At 33.1% G+C, this 19,142-nt stretch overlaps 2 protein-coding genes across 6 annotated transcripts; one reads left to right on the top strand and one right to left on the bottom strand.

The window, feature by feature from the left end:
- Nucleotides 1–1,643: 1,643 nt before the first annotated feature.
- LOC123199919 (putative chloride channel-like protein CLC-g) lies at nucleotides 1,644–5,981 on the top strand. 2 transcript variants are annotated; one of them, XM_044614963.1, is made up of 8 exons: nucleotides 1,648–1,766; nucleotides 1,872–2,070; nucleotides 2,160–2,360; nucleotides 2,440–2,617; nucleotides 3,106–3,368; nucleotides 4,053–4,322; nucleotides 4,416–5,544; nucleotides 5,641–5,981. In XM_044614963.1, the coding sequence occupies exons 2-8, from the start codon at nucleotides 1,916–1,918 to the stop codon at nucleotides 5,773–5,775; spliced, it is 2,331 nt and encodes a 776-aa protein (XP_044470898.1). In that variant the 5' UTR covers nucleotides 1,648–1,766; nucleotides 1,872–1,915; the 3' UTR covers nucleotides 5,776–5,981. The 2 variants fall into 2 exon arrangements, with proteins under 2 accessions (XP_044470897.1, XP_044470898.1); XM_044614962.1 differs by having other exon boundaries at nucleotides 1,644–2,070.
- A 2,675-nt stretch (nucleotides 5,982–8,656) lies between these two features.
- On the bottom strand, nucleotides 8,657–18,256 carry LOC123200099 (calmodulin-binding receptor-like cytoplasmic kinase 3). Of its 4 annotated transcripts, none has more exons than XM_044615211.1 (9): nucleotides 18,103–18,256; nucleotides 17,166–17,840; nucleotides 16,772–17,017; nucleotides 16,244–16,506; nucleotides 12,854–13,019; nucleotides 12,685–12,774; nucleotides 11,951–11,986; nucleotides 9,805–10,103; nucleotides 8,657–9,172 (listed from the first exon to the last, which is right to left on the bottom strand). In XM_044615211.1, the coding sequence occupies exons 2-9, from the start codon at nucleotides 17,452–17,454 to the stop codon at nucleotides 8,963–8,965; spliced, it is 1,599 nt and encodes a 532-aa protein (XP_044471146.1). In that variant the 5' UTR covers nucleotides 17,455–17,840; nucleotides 18,103–18,256; the 3' UTR covers nucleotides 8,657–8,962. The 4 variants fall into 4 exon arrangements, with proteins under 4 accessions (XP_044471146.1, XP_044471148.1, XP_044471149.1 ...); XM_044615213.1 differs by lacking the exon at nucleotides 18,103–18,256 and adding an exon at nucleotides 17,940–17,956; XM_044615214.1 differs by lacking the exon at nucleotides 11,951–11,986 and having other exon boundaries at nucleotides 18,103–18,255.
- Nucleotides 18,257–19,142: the final 886 nt, after the last annotated feature.

The following is a 19,142-nucleotide window of genomic DNA, read 5'->3' as shown; positions in this document are numbered from 1 at the left end:
CCCAACAAATAGAGAGTCAACAAAAAATTGATGTTAACCTTACAATAACATAATTATCGTGTATTCAAATCCTTTCACAAACTGATATCTCAGGAAGGTTAAGATACAAAAATATTGTCTACCTCAGGTTATCCTACCAACTAATTCCCACTATGTCATAGATTTTAGTACATTGTCATAACCAAACAACGTAGTAAAATATCTACTATTGTACTTGTGAATGATGAATTTTGTATACCATAGCCTTGATATGCTTTTTGATATAGCCAAAAACTATCATTTTGATAATTGTTGAAACAGCAATCATACATAACACTCTAATGATTGCCGTAGGTTTAAGAATCACTGCACTATTGTTCGTTAAATGATTTGTTTCATAGATACTAGAGTTACCATTTATAAGGAATTTCTAGCAAGTCATACCAATAAATATGAAGTCAACATGCAAACATATACGTGTTGCACTCAGTTGATACCAACAATCTTCATACATGAGATATGTCCCTATCTTTTTATAAGATTATTTAATATTATAATACCTTATTGCATATATGTGCCTTTAGTAAGGATAATGTTAAGCCTCTGAACGCTCCTAGATTGCTCATCATATGTGCTGATAGGATCCTCATCAGCAAATTACACATTAATTCCTTCATCATGATTCTATCAACTTAAGAACTTTTTCCAAACATATGTATAAATATATGTACTTGAGGCATTTTAAAGAATCCTAAAAAGGCTAAATAATTGACTTTTACATATGTAAGAATAACCTAAGAAATTTTTTTATATTCACATAACTTTAAACATCAAATATCATATAATCCCTCAATTATAAAATATCAAATAAACTTTTATATTATAAATATGATATAACCCCCAAAAGTTTAAAAAATAACACTTAAGTACACTAAGCGTAAGTATATCTACTATTTCAAATCATGGCTATTGCAAAAAATGTGCCTACCCACAATTTTTTGACATTTCACAACAAGTCTAACTAAAATTCACAACAATGCTTAATACAAATGCATAATAGAGGTGAAAAAATTGGATCAAACTTAGACTTAACTCTACCACAGTTGTTTACCCATAGTTTCAAACAAATTCTATTTCATAATATTAGTTTATAAAAATGGATAATTGATGTAAAAATAGGTTAAAAATTATATATTTAACTCAAATTCATAATAATTATTAATTAAAATATCGAATGATGAAAAAAAAACATGCTTCAAAATTGACTTAATTATACCATGCACATTTATGTATACTATACTCCCTCTATCTTGAGTTTCTTCACATTTCACTCTAGTTCTAACTTAATTTTACAACAATCCTTAATAAAACAACAAACAAGGAAAAAATAAAGTTATTTATTTAGATTAAAATGAGATTATTGGTTAATTTGGTGATTTGTAAATGAAATTTTGTTGAAAATTTTGGTGACGGTGAGTAGAAAAAAACTAGAGTTTACTTAGGATTAAACTAAAAATATAATGGACATTATTATTTTATTCTTTTGATTATGTCCATAAAATCTGTGTAGTGTTGCTAAAATTGTATGGAGATCTAATTTGGTTAATCTAATTAATGATTTGGTTAATTTAACTAATGATTAATGAAATGGGTTGAGCACGTTTCATAAATGGAGAAATCCAATTCTCAGACTACACTGGGGAGGTTCCATAATGGAATCGTCAGCATGCTTCATGAGAGAGTGTGATGACTTGATGAATGGCGTCTGCAACTCTCACTCAAACTAAGTACAATTCAACTTCCTTACAAACTCTCTCTTCCAACTAATTTTCAATTTAATTTATATTAACCATTTTTAACTTGTCCTTCCTTCCTTCCTTCCTTCTTCACAGAATCCAATATATCCTTACCAACTGAATTCCCAATACCTGAAATTATGGCCGCCGCTATTGACTCTTCAAACGATTATGTTCAAGATCATGAATCTATCACCATCCCTTTACTTCGAGGCCAAAGATCCTCCATTTTTTCTAGTTCTCAAGTCGCCATTGTTGGCTCCAATGTCTGCTCCATCGAAAGTCTTGATTATGAGTAAAGTTTCAATTTTTATACTGTTTGATTGTTTTTATCGGTTTTGTTTTTCTTTTTTTTTTTTTCATGCGGGTTTGTTTTTTTAATAGGATTGCTGAGAATGACTTTTTCAAGGAGGACTGGAGAACTCGTGGGAAAGCACAGATTTTTCAGTATATATTTATGAAGTGGTCTCTGTGTTTTTTGACTGGGTTGATTGTTGGGCTTGTTGGGTTCTTCAATAATCTTTCTGTTGAGAATATTGCAGGGATCAAGTTTGTGGTTACTTCTAATATGATGCTGGCCTCTAAGTAAGAACTATAAAAGACTTAGTTTTTGTTCTGAGCTTTTCTTTTTTCGGTCGCATTTATTTGTTTCTTTGTTTTGCAGGTATGGTTTGGCCTTTCTAGTGTTTTCTGTTTCCAATTTAGTACTTACTCTCTTGGCCGCAATTATCACTGCCTTTATTGCGCCAACGGCCTCAGGCTCTGGTATCCCCGAAGTCAAGGCTTACCTGAACGGAGTGGACGCGCCTGGTATACTTTCATTTCGGACTATGATTGTTAAAGTAAGTTGTTTGTATTTACAGGGCGTTTTGTTGATTAGGATTGAATGGCTCTGTATATGATACTCTATTAAGAGGCATGCTTAAGATGAATGCTGGGGTAATTGTTGTTATAATGCCGGTTTTCCATTTCAGCTTCTGTGTGTGCAAACTCTTATAAGTGTTGTCTTTGAGTATTTATGGTCTCAGTGATTTTGATTATGTTTAGGCAATGTTACATTTACCAATTTGAAAGTGGGATTTTAGGTTTCTGAATTAGTAATTAATTTTTCCATCTTAGTTAATCATGTATTTATACCCTGTGATCTTTAGGATGGTTCTATACTGTGTTGTTGTAAGTTTAGGAATGATTAGACAATCTCACCAAAGCCCTTTGGTTGTCTTTGGATGTCAAACACACAGAAAAATGAGAACAAGTGCTTCGGATATCTTTTATTCACATTCCTTGTTTTTCATGGTAAAGGGATCTTTCATGTTTTCTCAATGTGCAGATTTTTGGAAGCATTTTTGCAGTGTCTTCTTCTCTTCTAATTGGAAAGGCAGGGCCCATGGTGCACACTGGTGCATGTGTTGCATCATTTCTGGGGCAGGGTGGGTCAAGTAAATATGGCCTAACATGGAAATGGTTACGTTTCTTCAAAAATGACCGAGATAGGCGAGATCTTGTAACATGTGGATCTGCTGCTGGAATTGCTGCTGCCTTCCGTGCTCCAGTTGGTGGTTTGCTGTTTGCTCTTGAAGAAATGGCATCTTGGTATGTAGAACTATCCATCTAAGTCACTTCTTATGTGTTTGATGGTCTTTATCATATCTGTCCTTTTTTTTTTTTTTGAATTATTATTTATAGTGGTCATGCTTTGGGCAATATTTACTGCTTGAACTTAAATCTAATTGTTCGGCCATTACCTATAAGTTTGCATAGGAGGGGGAAAACCATATTGACCAAGAGGTTCTGTGTTCAAAATCCCGACTACTGTAATTAAATTATAATAAATGGTTGTTGTATTTGTGGTTGTGGTTATTGTAGTTGAGGTTGGTCCACATGCAAGTGCACGTAAAGAGGTGTTTTAGAGCTTAAATTCTGTTCTTGGACTTCTACTTATCAACTTAAACTTTTTGGTCAAATGACTGCTTGACAATAACATATTTGTAGCTCACAAAAGTGGTGTACAACATGAATTCCTTCATTCATCTTGAAGTAAATAAAGGTGGATTCTTTGGTGTTATAGGATATGATAATTATTTTTTCTCCTTGTGATGTTAGAAATCTACATGTTCAAGATATTTCTAAGTTTGTGGTTTACAACTGACATTACTTATCTAAATTGAAAAGATTATGAAAGTCTCAGTATTGGTGCTGCACACTGAAGATGCAGGGAAGATGTAAGTTATGTATCCCCTTATGTTAATCTTGACATCAGAAAATATCATTTTGCAGGTGGAGAACTGGCCTTCTGTGGAGAGCTTTCTTCACAACCGCTGTTGTTGCTATCCTGCTCAGGGCTCTGATTGATGTTTGCCTTAGAGGCAAGTGTGGGCTATTTGGTAAAGGGGGACTGATAATGTATGATGCATATTCAGAAAATGTTTCATATCACCTTGTGGATGTTCCACCTGTGCTTGTTCTTGGAATTGTTGGGGGCATATTGGGGAGTTTTTATAATTTTCTTCTGGGGAAAGTTCTCCGGGTTTATAATCTTATTAATGAGTAAGCTTCTACTGTTGCGCTAAAATTGTGTTTCAAATATTTGGTAAAATGTGATCTAGTAAGCTAATTTTCCTTATATTTTCCCTTTTCCAGGAAAGGGGTTGCTTACAAAGTCTTTCTTGCCTTGTCAATCTCAATTTTCACATCCTGTCTTCTGTTTGGATTGCCGTGGCTTGCAAAATGCCTTCCTTGCCCATCCGATGCATCAGAGCAATGTCCAACTATAGGCCGGTCTGGGAACTACAAGAAATTCCAATGTCCTCCAGGTCATTACAATGATCTTGCGAGCCTCATTTTCAATACAAACGATGATGCTATCAAAAATCTTTTCAGCAGGGGCACCAATTCTGAGTTTCAATATTCATCAATTATTATATTTTTTATCACCTGCTTTTTCCTCAGTATTCTTAGCTATGGGATTGTTGCTCCTACTGGTCTTTTTGTACCTGCCATTGTTATAGGGGCATCTTGTGGGCGTTTTGTTGGAATGTTAGTTGGTGATCAATCGAGTCTTAATCATGGCCTCTACGCTGTGCTAGGTGCTGCTTCGTTTCTTGGTGGATCTATGCGGACAACAGTCTCTTTGTGTGTTGTTATCCTCGAACTGACCAATAATCTACTATTGCTACCCTTGATAATGCTGGTTCTTCTTGTTTCAAAGACTGTAGCAGACGCTTTTAATGGCAACATATATGACCTGATCATGAAGGCAAAAGGCTTACCTTACCTAGAAACTCATGTTGAGCCTTGCATGAGGCACCTGACTGTTGCTGATGTAGTTACTGGCCCCCTTCAAATTTTTCATGGCATTGAGAAGGTTGGTAATGTGGTTCATGTTCTCAAAACAACAAAGCATAATGGGTTTCCCGTGATTGACGAGCATCTAGTTTCTGAAAAACCCGTTCTCTATGGTTTAATCCTTCGAGCCCATCTTCTTACATTGCTGAAAAAGAAAGCTTTTCTGTCAACTCCAGAGCCGGTTGGCGTAGAAGCTTTTACAGAGTTCTCATCGGTGGATTTCGCAAAGAGGGGTTCCGGCAATATTGACAAGATAGAAGACATCCAATTGTCATCAGAAGAGATGGAAATGTTCTTAGATTTGCATCCTTTTACTAATGCATCACCTTATACTGTGGTGGAGACAATGTCACTTGCAAAGGCTCTCATTCTTTTCCGAGAAGTTGGTTTGAGGCACCTGCTGGTGGTACCTAAGACCGCTGCTGTAAGTCATTTTCAGCCCTGAATATAAGATATCTTTTCTTAAGGAGTCCATAATTTTGTTTTTTTCAAGTCTGCCGTTTTCCATTGTTAATTGCAGAGATCGCCTGTTGTGGGCATATTGACAAGGCATGACTTCATGCCTGAACATATATTGCGTTTGCATCCTTTGCTGGTAAGGAGTAGGTGGAAAAGGTTCGGAATTCTCTTCCCCTCATTACGCAAAATCTGTTAGAAAATCTCAGTGAACCCACCAATTTTGGAAGACTGTAACTAGTTACTATTTAGCACAACTTATGATTACTGAATTATAATTACAGAAATACTTGGTTATATGATAACCAATTCTTCCTTGTTTATTGAATTATGAATAATCATAATCCACTGTGACATTTTGACAAATAATCAATAATATAAAGCTGATTATCTCTGTTGAAAATATTCAATATGTTAAAACTCTTTGGCTCTATTTATCACTACACCAATATGTAGACCAAGGGGGGATCATGTGGGGCTCAAGGCCCGTACAGTAGCTGGTCTTTGTGTAGGGTTTATCTATAAAAATATATAGGCCTATGGTACGGTTTGTGCTACAACAGGCCTATGGCCCACGAGTTGCTAGAGTGCATAGTGGGCTTCCGTGGGTCATGTCGTGTCATAAAAAGGGGGCTTGTATTAGCCCGGCCCTATCCACGTCTACCGATATGCATAAATTTTTAAATGAAATTCTAAGTCTACACCATATTACAACTTTGCAAACTAAATTTTAATAAATTATAAACTATTATTATATGATACTTATAAAATCTGAAAATTGGTCGGGGTTTAATCTTTTTTTTTTTTTTTACTTTCAAAATTTTATATTTAAAGATTTATTATTATTTAGTTAAATATTTCAATAATTTAATATATGATATAATTATATTTTCATTTAAATAATTACTTCCATATTTAATCCATGTCATTTTTATCCAATTAAATATGAAATATTTATTCCAATTCAATGTGATGCATTGAAAAAAAATAACATATGATCAAAGACTATTTCAAGAAATAGCATTAGCTTATCAAGGTAATTTTTTAAAAATATAGTTTGATTTTAAAGTGAAAAGTTGCATTTTAATAATTTTTATTAAAAATATTATAATCTTTATATGGTAGGTTACGAAGAAATTAGTAATTAAGCTAATTTAACTTTTCAAATAATCTATTATATTTTCTTAATAATAGGAATATAAATTCCTGAATAACCATTCAATAACTCATCTTTTATTCAATTATGTAATAAGCTTTTGATAATATCGATCATAGAAAAGATTTGTTCGACCATCATAGCAACTAGCAAGATCAATTAGGGTTGAATTTAAACAGAACTTGTTCAAGTTTGAGCTCGATTGAACAAGCTTGGTTCGAATGAGCCCAATACGAGCTAAGCTCAAACTAGCTCGAGCCTAAAAGTTTAACATTTTTGAGTTCGAACTTTGGGGTGTTTAGCTTATCAAGTTTTCAAACTAAAAATTTTGATACAGAACGATGTCGTTTTGATCAATATATATTAAAACGACATCGTTTTAATAATGAGCTAGTTAAAAGCTCGATTTGAGCTTAAGTTTAAGTTCGGCCCTTTTGAAATAAGTCAAACTCAAGTTTTGTTTTATATAAATCGAGTTGAATTCAAACTTAAACGAGTTTAAGCTTGACTCAATTCAAATTTAACCCGAAGATCAATGATAACTTGACTAGTACATACGCAAGAGAAAGATTATATGTTTGTTTATAACAACCATCTTTTTAGCGAGATCTCTAAAACCTAATATTGCTTCAAAGTTTTTATCCAAACGTATATCAACTAAAAAGTTCTCTTTGCTAGAAAATAACATGAATAAAATTCAGTTAAACGAATCAATTTGCTCCCATCAAATGCATTCTAATAAGTTATTTTTTCAACATTCAAATCCAACAATTAATTGGGTTATGCCTATTTAAAATTAGATTTTGAGCATCATATATATATAAAAAACTTATGAATGAGATAAAGGTATTATAAATGGAAATAAATTTCTTAGTTACTTGGTTTTGAGAAAATTATTTTTGGTAAATATAATTACAAATTTTCCAATAAAAATATTTTTAACAAAAATTAGAGGTTCAGAGAAATAAACATTTGTCTTAAAGGCTCATTATAGTAATATTAAAATTCACAAGCTTAATAAAAAAAAAAAGGAGGAACTTTTAGAAAGTTAATTCTTTGGAGTATTTATGTTATTGGATTGCCAATAATAAAATTGTGGTTTTGCTTGCCTATTAGTAGGGGCATGCACACTCCAATTTAATAAGGTTTGAGAGCTATTTCAAACTAAACTAGTTTTAAAAATTTGCAAACAAAACAAAACTGAAAAATTATAGTTTGATCCAGTTTAAATTATAGTTTAAATCTATTAAAATTATTTATTTTTTAATATATGTTATTTTATAAAATCGATTGAATTATAATTTTTTAAAATATAATATAAACATATAAAATAAATATGAAATATATATATAATATATTTACAAAGAAAATAACAAAATAAATATTAAAAAACAAGTTATATACTTAATTATTTATTAAAAATTTTTGTCAAATATAGGTATATATATTTATTTTAAAAAAATACGGTTTACGATTTGATTTAGTTTAAAAATTAGTTAAATTGTAATCCAATCTTAAAACTATTTTTCAAAAATTTATCAATCCAAACTAAACTATTTTATAACATAAACCAAACAAGACCATATTTTTTAAACAGTGTAATCCAATTTTACAAAACACACTCCCACCTACCAGAGTTTGTTTTAGGGTGTAAATAGTGAATGCCTGATCTTCCACAAGTGGACCTAAAAGAAAAGGCCTCCTTTATGATGGCTTAGTTACACCTAAACATATAATTGGTTAAGATTATCAATTCACCCAATAATGGCCACAATTAATGAATTGTATAAACCTCTTCTCATAAAATGCATGCATGCTCTAACACGAATTTGAGGAAAACCAAATAACTAGAGAAGACAAAGTTTTGTTTTCTTACAACATAAAAGACAAAGTATGACAGTACAATATTAGATCCTGAAAATGCCACTCAAAAATTATAATATGAAATATCAATCATCAATTCCTCAAAAAATGTGGCTTTATCATTTGGAGGCCTACATTATCATTCTCATAACAAGCAACCAAGCCAGGAAACCTTAGAAAGTACATAATTATATGCAATAATTTGAAGAACACCAAATATATTGACACATTTTCATGAATGAAAGTCAAAGGGGAAAAAGGTGGAAAACCTTTGCTAAATGCCAGATTCCAATTCTTCAAGACAAGCTACTAAAAAACTCTTTAACTTCAAGACAAGCTACTGAATATCAGTCTTAAATTTGCTATGCTACCCTTTCTTCACACTCTTTAGATAGTCTGCCCTGATTGCCCACAATTCCTCTCCCACTGATTTCATGTCTGGCCGATCGTTTCGTATTGGTGCTGCACATTGAATTGCCAGACCAAACATTTTCTGGAGGATCTCTACTTCTACTACTTCATTCATCAAAGGATCCACCATATCAAATAAGGCTCCCTCGTTGAACTTCCTGAAGGCCTGCACGGTCAGAAACACATTATGAAAAAGCTTTAACACTAGGATTTTTTTTTTTTTTTTTTAAAGATTAAAAATTCATGTTCAGAGCTGAATACCAATTTAAATAAAAACTTAGCCAACCCTGCATTGATAATAGCAGGCATCTCCATTTGTAAGAATTTTCCAATTTGGAAGTATGTTATATTCAACTTATAATAGATCCATGCTCCTAAATTTATTAAAATCTCTAAACATAGGTCCACTGTGGCCATCCATCGGAGAATTCTTTAGTCATAGATGTAGTTCTCACTCAATTAAAGGTTAATGCCTCTCAACTTATCCGTTATCAATATGCCCATAGTTGAGAAGTTCAGTATTCACACAAAACTCTATAACAGTATAGGAAATTTCGGTGCCAAGCAAACAACAGTCCTAATATTTCTATCAACATTTGTAACAAGTCAGCTCAAGCCAGCTCTCAAGACAAAATTTGGTCCTGTGAGCAGACCATACGGGTATTATATAGAAGGTATAAAGATTTTTTATCAGAGCAGGAGGTCAGTCTCAATTATGAATAAGGATCCATCAAATTTTTATGATCAATCACAACTCTGACAAATGAAAAAATGTATTAGAAAAGAATACCATCTTACCCATCTAAGAGTCACCCGCTCATCAACCGGCTTCTTCAACTCCACAGGACGGCGGCCTGTCAGAATTTCAATGAGTAAAATTCCAAATGAGTATACATCACTCTTGGGGGTGAGCTGATAGGTCTTCATATACTCTGGATCAAGGTAGCCAACTGTCCCTTTCACTTTGGTTGAAACGTGTGTTTCATCAGAACCCATTAGACCAAGTCTGGCAAATCCAAAATCAGCCACTTTTGCTCTCATGCTCTCTGTCAGCAGAATGTTGGATGACTTCACATCTCTGTGTATAATTTGTTTCTCTGTTTTCAGAAAGAATATAAGGTTAGGCACTAATTTCATTTATGTAAATTTTCAAAGTAGTGTCTACAAGTAAGGTTACAAATTTAGAAGTCAAATGAGAATTAGAGAGTACAGGATGAGGATATGGAAACTTATGAAATAAAATGAGTGATTATAATGAATATCTGTGTATCTTAACGCTAATAGCAGGGATTACATGATCAAAGTAGAAACCTGTTTTCTCACTTGCATTCAAAGCAAAAGGCTGTATCCACTAGCACCAATCAAATTAAAATATGAATAAAATCTAGTGAAGAATTGATTCTATTGCTTTGCACAAATTCCAAATCAGAGAGTAAAAAATTTTGTTCAGATTTAGCTAACCATCATAGTGGAATCAAATATATGTTGTTCTTAAGAACAGAATTTAAATCTCTGATGCATTTAATGTGCTTAATAAAACTTTTTTTTTTTAACCACAATTTCATTCGGGAATTCTTTATCCTTTTTCATATAAAGCAAATTATCCGACAAATATAATAATTAATGTTAAAAATGAAAGAATTAATATCTTGAACTCAAATTTAAACTATAGATTCTAGCTGAGTCCTGGAAAATTTTCTAGATACATTACAAGCAATCAAGACAACTATAAATTACAAATATATATATATATGGAACCCTTAAATATTAAAATGCTACATCAAGCCGATGTTAGGATCCCAAGTGCAAGGTATGGGACTTGGATCTCACATTGGAAAGTATGGGCAACTAGTGTAGGGTTTATATGGCCTTAGGCTCTCCCATCTCAATAGCTATTTTTTGAGGTGTGGTTCTTCTAAGTTTCATATCATTTGGTATCAGAGCCATCACCACGTCTCCCAGTTGCAATCGTGCGACGCGGGTGGTGACGCCGGCATTGCATTGTTCGCCCGAGGCTAGTAGGGCGCTAACACATAGCCAGCCCGCTTGGGCGCCGGGGCTGCGGAGCGTGGTGGTATGTTCGAATCCCAAGTGCAAGGTATAAGACTTGGATCCCATATTAGAAAGTATGGACAACTAGTGTGGGGTTTATATGGCCTTGGGCTCTCCAATCTCAATAGCTAGCTTTTGAGGTGTGGTTCTCCTAAGGTTCATATCATTACCTTAGGAGAACCATACCTCAAAAGCTAGCTATTGAGATGGGAGAGCCTAAGGCCATATAAACCCCACACTAGTTGTCCATACTTTCCAATGTGGGATCCAAGTCTCATACCTTGCACTTGGGATCCTAACATACCACCACGCTCAACAGCCCCAGCGTCCACGCGGGCTGGCTGTGCACTAGCGCCCTACTAGCCCCGGGCGAACACTGCAATACCGGCGTCACCACCCGCGCCGCACGATTGCAACTGAGAGATGTGGTGATGACTCTGATACCAAATGATACGAACCTTAGAAGAACCACACCTCAAAAGCTAGTTTTTGAGATAGGAGAGCCCAAAGCCATATAAACCCCACACTAGTTACCCATACTTTCTGATGTGGGATTCAAGTCTCATACCTTGTACTTGGGATCCTAATAGCCAACAAAGCTGTAAACTTTTGATTTGAGAAAAGTGCACAAGATATTGTCTGAGAAATACAGAAAGTCCATTTTATTCTAAAATTCATTTTCATGAACCAAAAATTTCTAATATAAAAGGAAAGATAAAGGGATCTTCTAAGGCTATTTTCAACTGTTGAACATCAACAAAAAGAACAAATAAGGTAAGGTTGTTTTGTGATCGCAGCCCTAATATTAACATAATAACTATATAAACAATTTAATCAGGTAATTTGAATGTTTATAAGGTAATCACAGCAGAAATGAGAAAAGACAATTAACTGAGATTGCAGGAACAATTGGACGAAACAAAATCACCTGGAAACGAAATCAAGTTAATTTGAAAGGATGTTGGCACTTCAAAAACAAAAAATTGATAAAAACAGAACAGGCCAGAATATCATATCTTTAACAAACACTGCAGTGGCGAGTTGTGATGTGAAACTGTTCATTTTAAATTTCCTAAAAAGCCTAGTAGCAGTAAAGGAGGAACAAGGTTGGCAAGGGACCAAGGTGGGCAGCCATTGTTTATAATTTTGTCACTCCAAATGGTTAACCACATGTTATTTTTTTCATTAATTTAATGGCTTACCACAAACTAAAACAGGGCTAAGGGTCCTATAGTCATCATCAGCAAAATTTGGAAATTTTAAACTGGTCAGCTCAAGCTATTTATTTATAGCATTATTCCGATTCTTTCAGTTTACTATTTATTTTCTTTGGTTAGGACTTCCTGGCCCCTTATGAAATATTTCTCTTGCAATTCTATTTACTAATAAGAAAATACATTCCACACATTTCCTCTTTTTCTGTTCTACTCAGTGTTCTCTAAATAAAACAGGTTCTAGTAATATTTGAAAATTTTCAACAAGGTCCATAGCTCAGAGGTAGAGCATTTGACTGCAGGTCAATAGTTCACCAGTCTGGTCCGGTTGGGCCCTTGAAAACTTCTATTCTATTTTATTTGAATGAATTTTTCAATGACCAAAACAATAAGCTACTGGAACATTTTTCACCTGCATACAGATGGAGATACGTTAGACCATGAGCAACATCAATGGCTATCTCAAGCCGCTGATTGAAATCAAGGATTTTTCCATGGTGACCTGGCAAAAATAACAGCAAAAGATTAGTATTGATATTTTGACTTGAATCAGAACCAATCTACTAGCTAAGTTATCTTACCATCCAAGTGTTCCCTAAGAGTACCATTTGGTACAAACTCTGTTATGATAAGGCGCTCATTTCCCTTGTCAAGATAACCAAGTAGTTTCACCAGATTCCGGTGATCAATTTTGGCTAGGAGTTCAACTTCACTACTGAATTCATTTTGCAGACTGTCAAATTGTTCCTGGACATTTTTTCCCATTAACAAAGAGAAATATTTTCAGAATATATGCATCCAATCATTCCATTTATGCAAAAAGTAGAAACTTATGCTTTTTCAAGTAAACTTAAAAAAAATTAAATGGCACATGGAAAATTCTGAAATAAATTTTACATAGAAGTTGCTATGTTGATAGATGAGTTGCCATTCACAACATTGCCCTAATTTGGACCATTTCATCAAACTAGCTTTAGAATATTCATACACTGAATAGACATAATGTGAACACTTGTAATTCTTGTTAATCAAACACCCAGAGCATCCATTAACCTTGCCATTGGAACCTCTCTTAAATAAGGCCAAAAGTGAAATTCTATCAACAAGATAGAGACACGAAGATAGAGCTTTAGTAATATTATCACATAATTCTATAAACTGCTACTAATATACAAGATTTGACCCTTTTGCTTTTTACTTTTTCTTTCTTCCATTTTATTTCCCTTTTGAGGTAAAGGAGATAAAATTTCTATTTGCAGCAAAATTATTAATTCTTCAATCTTCTTCCTCCATTCAAACCACTAAATACATTCCTAAACCAACAAGATAACAGATTGGAAGCCAAGTATCAAAACTTGATACACAACAACAGGGGCTGAACAAGAAATAGTATAGATATGTTATAAAATGGGTTTCATCTATAAGCCTTTCTCACGTGGACTAATATTTTAACAAACCAAATATGATGAGCTTAAATGACTAAAACCAATTTAATTTACAACTCCCATATAAAATTATTTTATATATATTTCCATTAATAACTATCTAAAACTCTTTCTTGTGTCTTAACATTCCATGTCAAATAAGAATTTATAATCCTTATATCATCATAACTAAAATTTGTATATGAAGACTTATTAAGCAAGTATTTCTTTATTTCTTCAATCATAATTCAAAAAGGAAATCATTTTCTTATTACCTTTATTGAAAAATAAGTCCTAATCCTCATATACGATTAATCTCAATCAAATAGTCTTTTCCCCTTAACTTTGAATACAATTCTCTTTCATTATCTCCAAAAATTGAGGATTTTTACTCTTTAAAGTGACGTAGAGGCACAATTTGTATAAAATTTTACTTCACTAACCATGTATTTGAACAACAAACTATGTCAAACTACAAATATAATCTCAAAAATTTAGTTCAATATCCCACAATTAAGTTTTTAGATGAGTCAACAATTGGTCAACACACAGCTCCTGTCTAGAACATACTGCACAAGAGATCTAGCTTTTAGAGGTACTGAAATCTTCACTCCAACGTTTGGGTGTCACCTCAACACGCTGAAGAATCCAACTCCACCTACTCTTGAGAAACCTTCCAAGGCAATAGTACAATTAGGGCTTGATTCGAAATGAACTTATTTGGGCTCGAAACGAGTTTTGCTCGAACAAGCCCAAGCCAAGCTTCCCTTAAATGAACCCGAATACGAACACGAGCCTGGATTTTAAGCGAAAAATAAATATAAGCTCGAACCTAAACATGGGTTGAGCGAGCCGAGCTTGGCTCACAAGCCACTCATTCAAATGGAAAAAAATTTTAACTTGGAATAAACGGCACCATTTATTCCCTAAAACACGAGCCTGAAGCCGAGCTTCTAAGCTTGAAATGCGAGCCCGAACCAAAACACACGAGCCTGAACACTAAAATTATGAAACGAGCTGAACACGAACATTTATTTAATGAGCTCAGCGAGCTCGAGCTTGGGCTCATCGAAAACGAGCCAAAAATGAGCTAGGCCCTATTCGGGCTCGGTTCGACTCGTATCCAACCTTAAGTACAATCAAGTGATGTACAAGACAATAACAAATCTAATATGGACACTAGTGCTCATCTTTAAGGGCAATATTATTGATGACTATAGATCTCAACATGCTAGGCACACCCATTCACCATATAATTCTGCCTCATATCCTAAGCAAGTCTTTATTCTTTAAGCAATCAAATGCTAATTTCTAGTTGATGACTTCTCAAGAAACCATTTCAAACCCAAATATTAGCCCTAATCCAAAGTTAGCATAGATAAATATAGAGAGTATTATTTTTCTAGCATTTTCCTCAAATCCATACTGAAAGCTACCATTGTCATAGTCACGGTCAATAATTGCATGTTCCATTCGCATACTAGGCACGAGATGGAAATCAAATGTCCTAAATCCAGACGACAATATTGGGATCTTGTTAACCGTCAGCAGATTCCAATGATTAGGACTTAATAGATGTTGACATGGATGGAAAATATGATGAAAAATAGTCATTGTATGGTATCTATCCCTTCAGATTTTAATGTACAAATGCATTGAAGCATATTTGTACCTTCACTACATGTAAGGATTGGATTTGAAGTAACTGAGAAGCTAGCAAGTGGAATATCATATCTAAATCAGCACTCATAAAGAGTTTAGCTTAACTAGATTATCATACCTTTTAGTGTTGCTTGGAATGACAAGACATCCATGCCAGTCAATGTAACTTGTCAAACATCAACTAACATTGATGATGCTTGGATGTCTAAGTGGTAGTTTTCTAATCATAACAATTGTTTCAGAGAATTACCAACAGTTTCACTTGCAAAAATCAGATGCTCTCTTCAATAATAGAAAATTAATGAAGAAAAACATGGGTATCCATGAACCCCCAAGAGGTAGCTTGAGTAGTAAAAGAGGAGACTCCATCAACAAGAAAGGATAAGTTCAAGCCTCCTCTGATTTTAACTTATCTAACTCAATGGTTGTAGGGCTGTTCACTAGATTGACTTGTTTGGTGTAGTTAGTTCAAGCAAAAAGGAGCGGCCTGGCTAGAATGGGGTTCCCCGTTACCCAAAAAAAAAAAAACCACATGGGTATCCATGCATCCATAGGAGATGTAAACAGTGATTCTAAGGCTCATATATCTTTTAATTGGTTATCTAGGGATAACATTCATATAATCTTCTAATTTAAGGATTTTCATATATAAATACTATTTAATGTAAAATTTTCATTTGTGTTTGATGATCAGAAATCCTAATCTATAGTGTTTTTCCTTTCCTCTTCTTTTTCCCTCTTTTCTCTCACTCCCCTCTACTTCTCTTTTCAGTTATCCATCATCAATCTTATAATAATATAGAATATGAACTTTAAAAATTTAATAACTGAATTGAAAAACTATTGTAGAAATATTTCAATGGTCATATTAGGGAACTGTATTACCCTCTTTGCTCGTTTTATGGCGACCACCTGGCCATCTTCTAGCTTGGCTTTGAAGACAGTTCCAAAACCGCCTTCACCAATTTGTAGAGATGGTGAGAAATTACGTGTAGCTTTGATAACCTGACTTATATTTAGATGTATTGATCCAATTCTACTGAGTTTTGGAGACATGGTGAATCTAGAAGGACTTGGTGGTACCCTTAATGGACTTGGAGGAATCTTTTCAGGAGCAGAAGTCATTTCAAAGGAGGAAACAGAATCCACTGCAAGAACACAATTATGCATGTCATAACAGAATCAAGAACCAACCAACAAAATTTTGTCAAGACTTTGATAGAACCTTAGCCAAATATGAAAAAACAAATCGAGCAATCAGAAACATAATGTAGTAAATTAAGTGTATAAGTCAAAAAACTGAAATTGTGAGAAAATAAAAAACTGATTCAGTGGTAAAAGCTGCATAAATTTATCATAGTGAAAAATTTTTTCATTCATGCTATATTGAAAGACTTTAATAAGAAAACTCACTTGAATTCAGGTCCTTGGAAAGAACAGTATGTGCAGTGGCTTTCCTTTTTCTATACAAACAAGGACAGACCAGAGCACAAGATAAGAAAACAAATCCAGCCGCTGCTACACCAACTTTGTTTCCGGTCAAAAGAGATTTGGTATCAGTATTGTCATCAGTCAGATGACTAGTTTGTTTACCATCAGTTTCGAGTTCTTCCCTGTCCTTTTGCAAAATTTTTCTTCCAACCTTGTAGGGCAACCTAGCTGTAATAAAATATTAAAGATTGATAATAGTTCCAAGAGTTTTACTGTAAGTTTTGACTAATATTCATAAACCTTAATAATATCAAGTACTAATACTTTATAATCGTTCAATAAAAAGGCCAAATCAAAATTTCATGTTTGCACACACCTGGAGAAAGGTCTAACTCACAGTAATCACTTCCAAAGAATCCTTCCAAGACACAATGATTTGCATAGTGAAATCGGAGAGCCTTACAAAATGAAGTTTTGTCGACTAGATTTCCATTTATATAAAATAATTCAACATCATAAGAATTCAAATATGCTATAAGACCGGCACCGCAATCCTTAGACTGTAAAGCAAATCCAGAGGCAAAGATTCCTGGCAATTGCATAAGTAGCAGTAGACTAAATAAAGCACTCGCCATTCTCAATGAAATAATCTGCACCATCTCCATCCTTGTAATTCAGCAGATAGTCGAAGCATCTCTAAATGTGGAGATACACAACAAAGGAAAGCTAAAAGACGAACCAAAACTGCAGTTCCAGAAGCTTATGAATCTCAATCAGTGTTGTTTAAAACAAGCCACCAAAAAGACAGAACAGGGAAACCCACTTCCCAATCTTCAAATACTACTGAAATCCGAGATAAAGAGACCAAATACAACTACAAAGAGGCGAATTCCATATCTTACAATTATGGGAAAATCTCAATTGAATATTGATGATACAGTCACCGAATTGATTCGATAATTGAAACCATGATTGACATCCAAATAATTCAGTAAAATCTCTAGCAATTAACAGCAAAATGCTACAGAGGCTTCAGCCCAAGTTCTCCATACTGCAAAACAAGTACAACAAAAACCCACTTGAACCAAAAAGCTACAAATTCAAACTAAAAACCTCAAAATTGAACTAAATTCACCAAGACCAAGCTCACAAAAATCGAGAACTAAACCAAAACGAAGTCCCAAACAAACAGCGTTAACTTCAGAATTCAAACAAAGCACCCAAAATAATTCAACTGATAACAAAAACTTTCAGCTAAAGATACTAATAAAAGAAAAAGCAGAACACAGCTATATGCATACAAAAAGACAAACCTAAAAGGAGGAGATGGAAAGAGAGATAAAATATAAACGAAGAGATGGTGAGAGAAATTGAGAGTTAGAAGGGGCCATTTTGATGAAGAGAAGATGGTGGTGGGGTTTGATAATGTAAGCAAATTGCCGTCTAAACGTATTAAAAATCAATTTCATTATCAAACAAAACCAAACAAAATTGTTGACCACGGCGAATTTTCGTCATTTGATTTACTTATTGTACACGTATATATTTTCAATTTTCTAGCACAACTTTACTGGGTGAATTCCCATAATTTATACAATAATCTTGGATAAATAATATTTATAATTTTATATATAAATAATAATAATAATATATAATTATATAATTAAATATTATTTTTTATTTAATTTAAAATTATCAAATATTATAATAATATATTATTATATATGTATAAAATTATATATATTATTTATATAAATAATATTATTTTAATAATTATTTTTATGTATAATCAAAAAATAAATTTCTTTTATAATTATAACAAATAGGAAAAAACTCCCTATTATTAAGTTTTTTTTTTTTCTAAAAGAATATATAATTAAAAATACGTTGTTAGAGAATTTTTTTAAATAAAATTATACTTATATATATTTTTGTATATAATTTAGATATGTAAATAATTATTTAAATTAAAATTAATTAATATTTAATTATCTAATAACATACTATTTGTATATTTAAATTGTATATAAAAATATATACACATAATATTATTATTATTTTTAATTCTCAACTAAACTAACTTAAATACCCATAAATATATTGTAATTATGATATCATTTTTCAAAAAATAATTAAAAAATAGTATAATTAAAGAATCAAAACTGGCCTTATTTTAATCATGTTATTCCTCTTTGATTTTTATTTTTAATTTTACAATTTAGCCAATGAAATACTCCATCGACATTATCCCTCTACAAAATGGGGGCCATCTTATTTTTCTCGGTCCACCTGCCTACCCTTTCTATCCTTTCATAGTGTTCTCGAATTTTCCCATGATTTCGACAACCCAAGT

Source organism: Mangifera indica, chromosome 17 (assembly GCF_011075055.1).
Source record: "Mangifera indica cultivar Alphonso chromosome 17, CATAS_Mindica_2.1, whole genome shotgun sequence".
Taxonomy (NCBI): domain Eukaryota; kingdom Viridiplantae; phylum Streptophyta; class Magnoliopsida; order Sapindales; family Anacardiaceae; genus Mangifera; species Mangifera indica.
The sequence above is the reverse complement of the archived record's forward strand: the minus strand, read 5'-3'. Positions and strand labels throughout refer to the sequence as shown.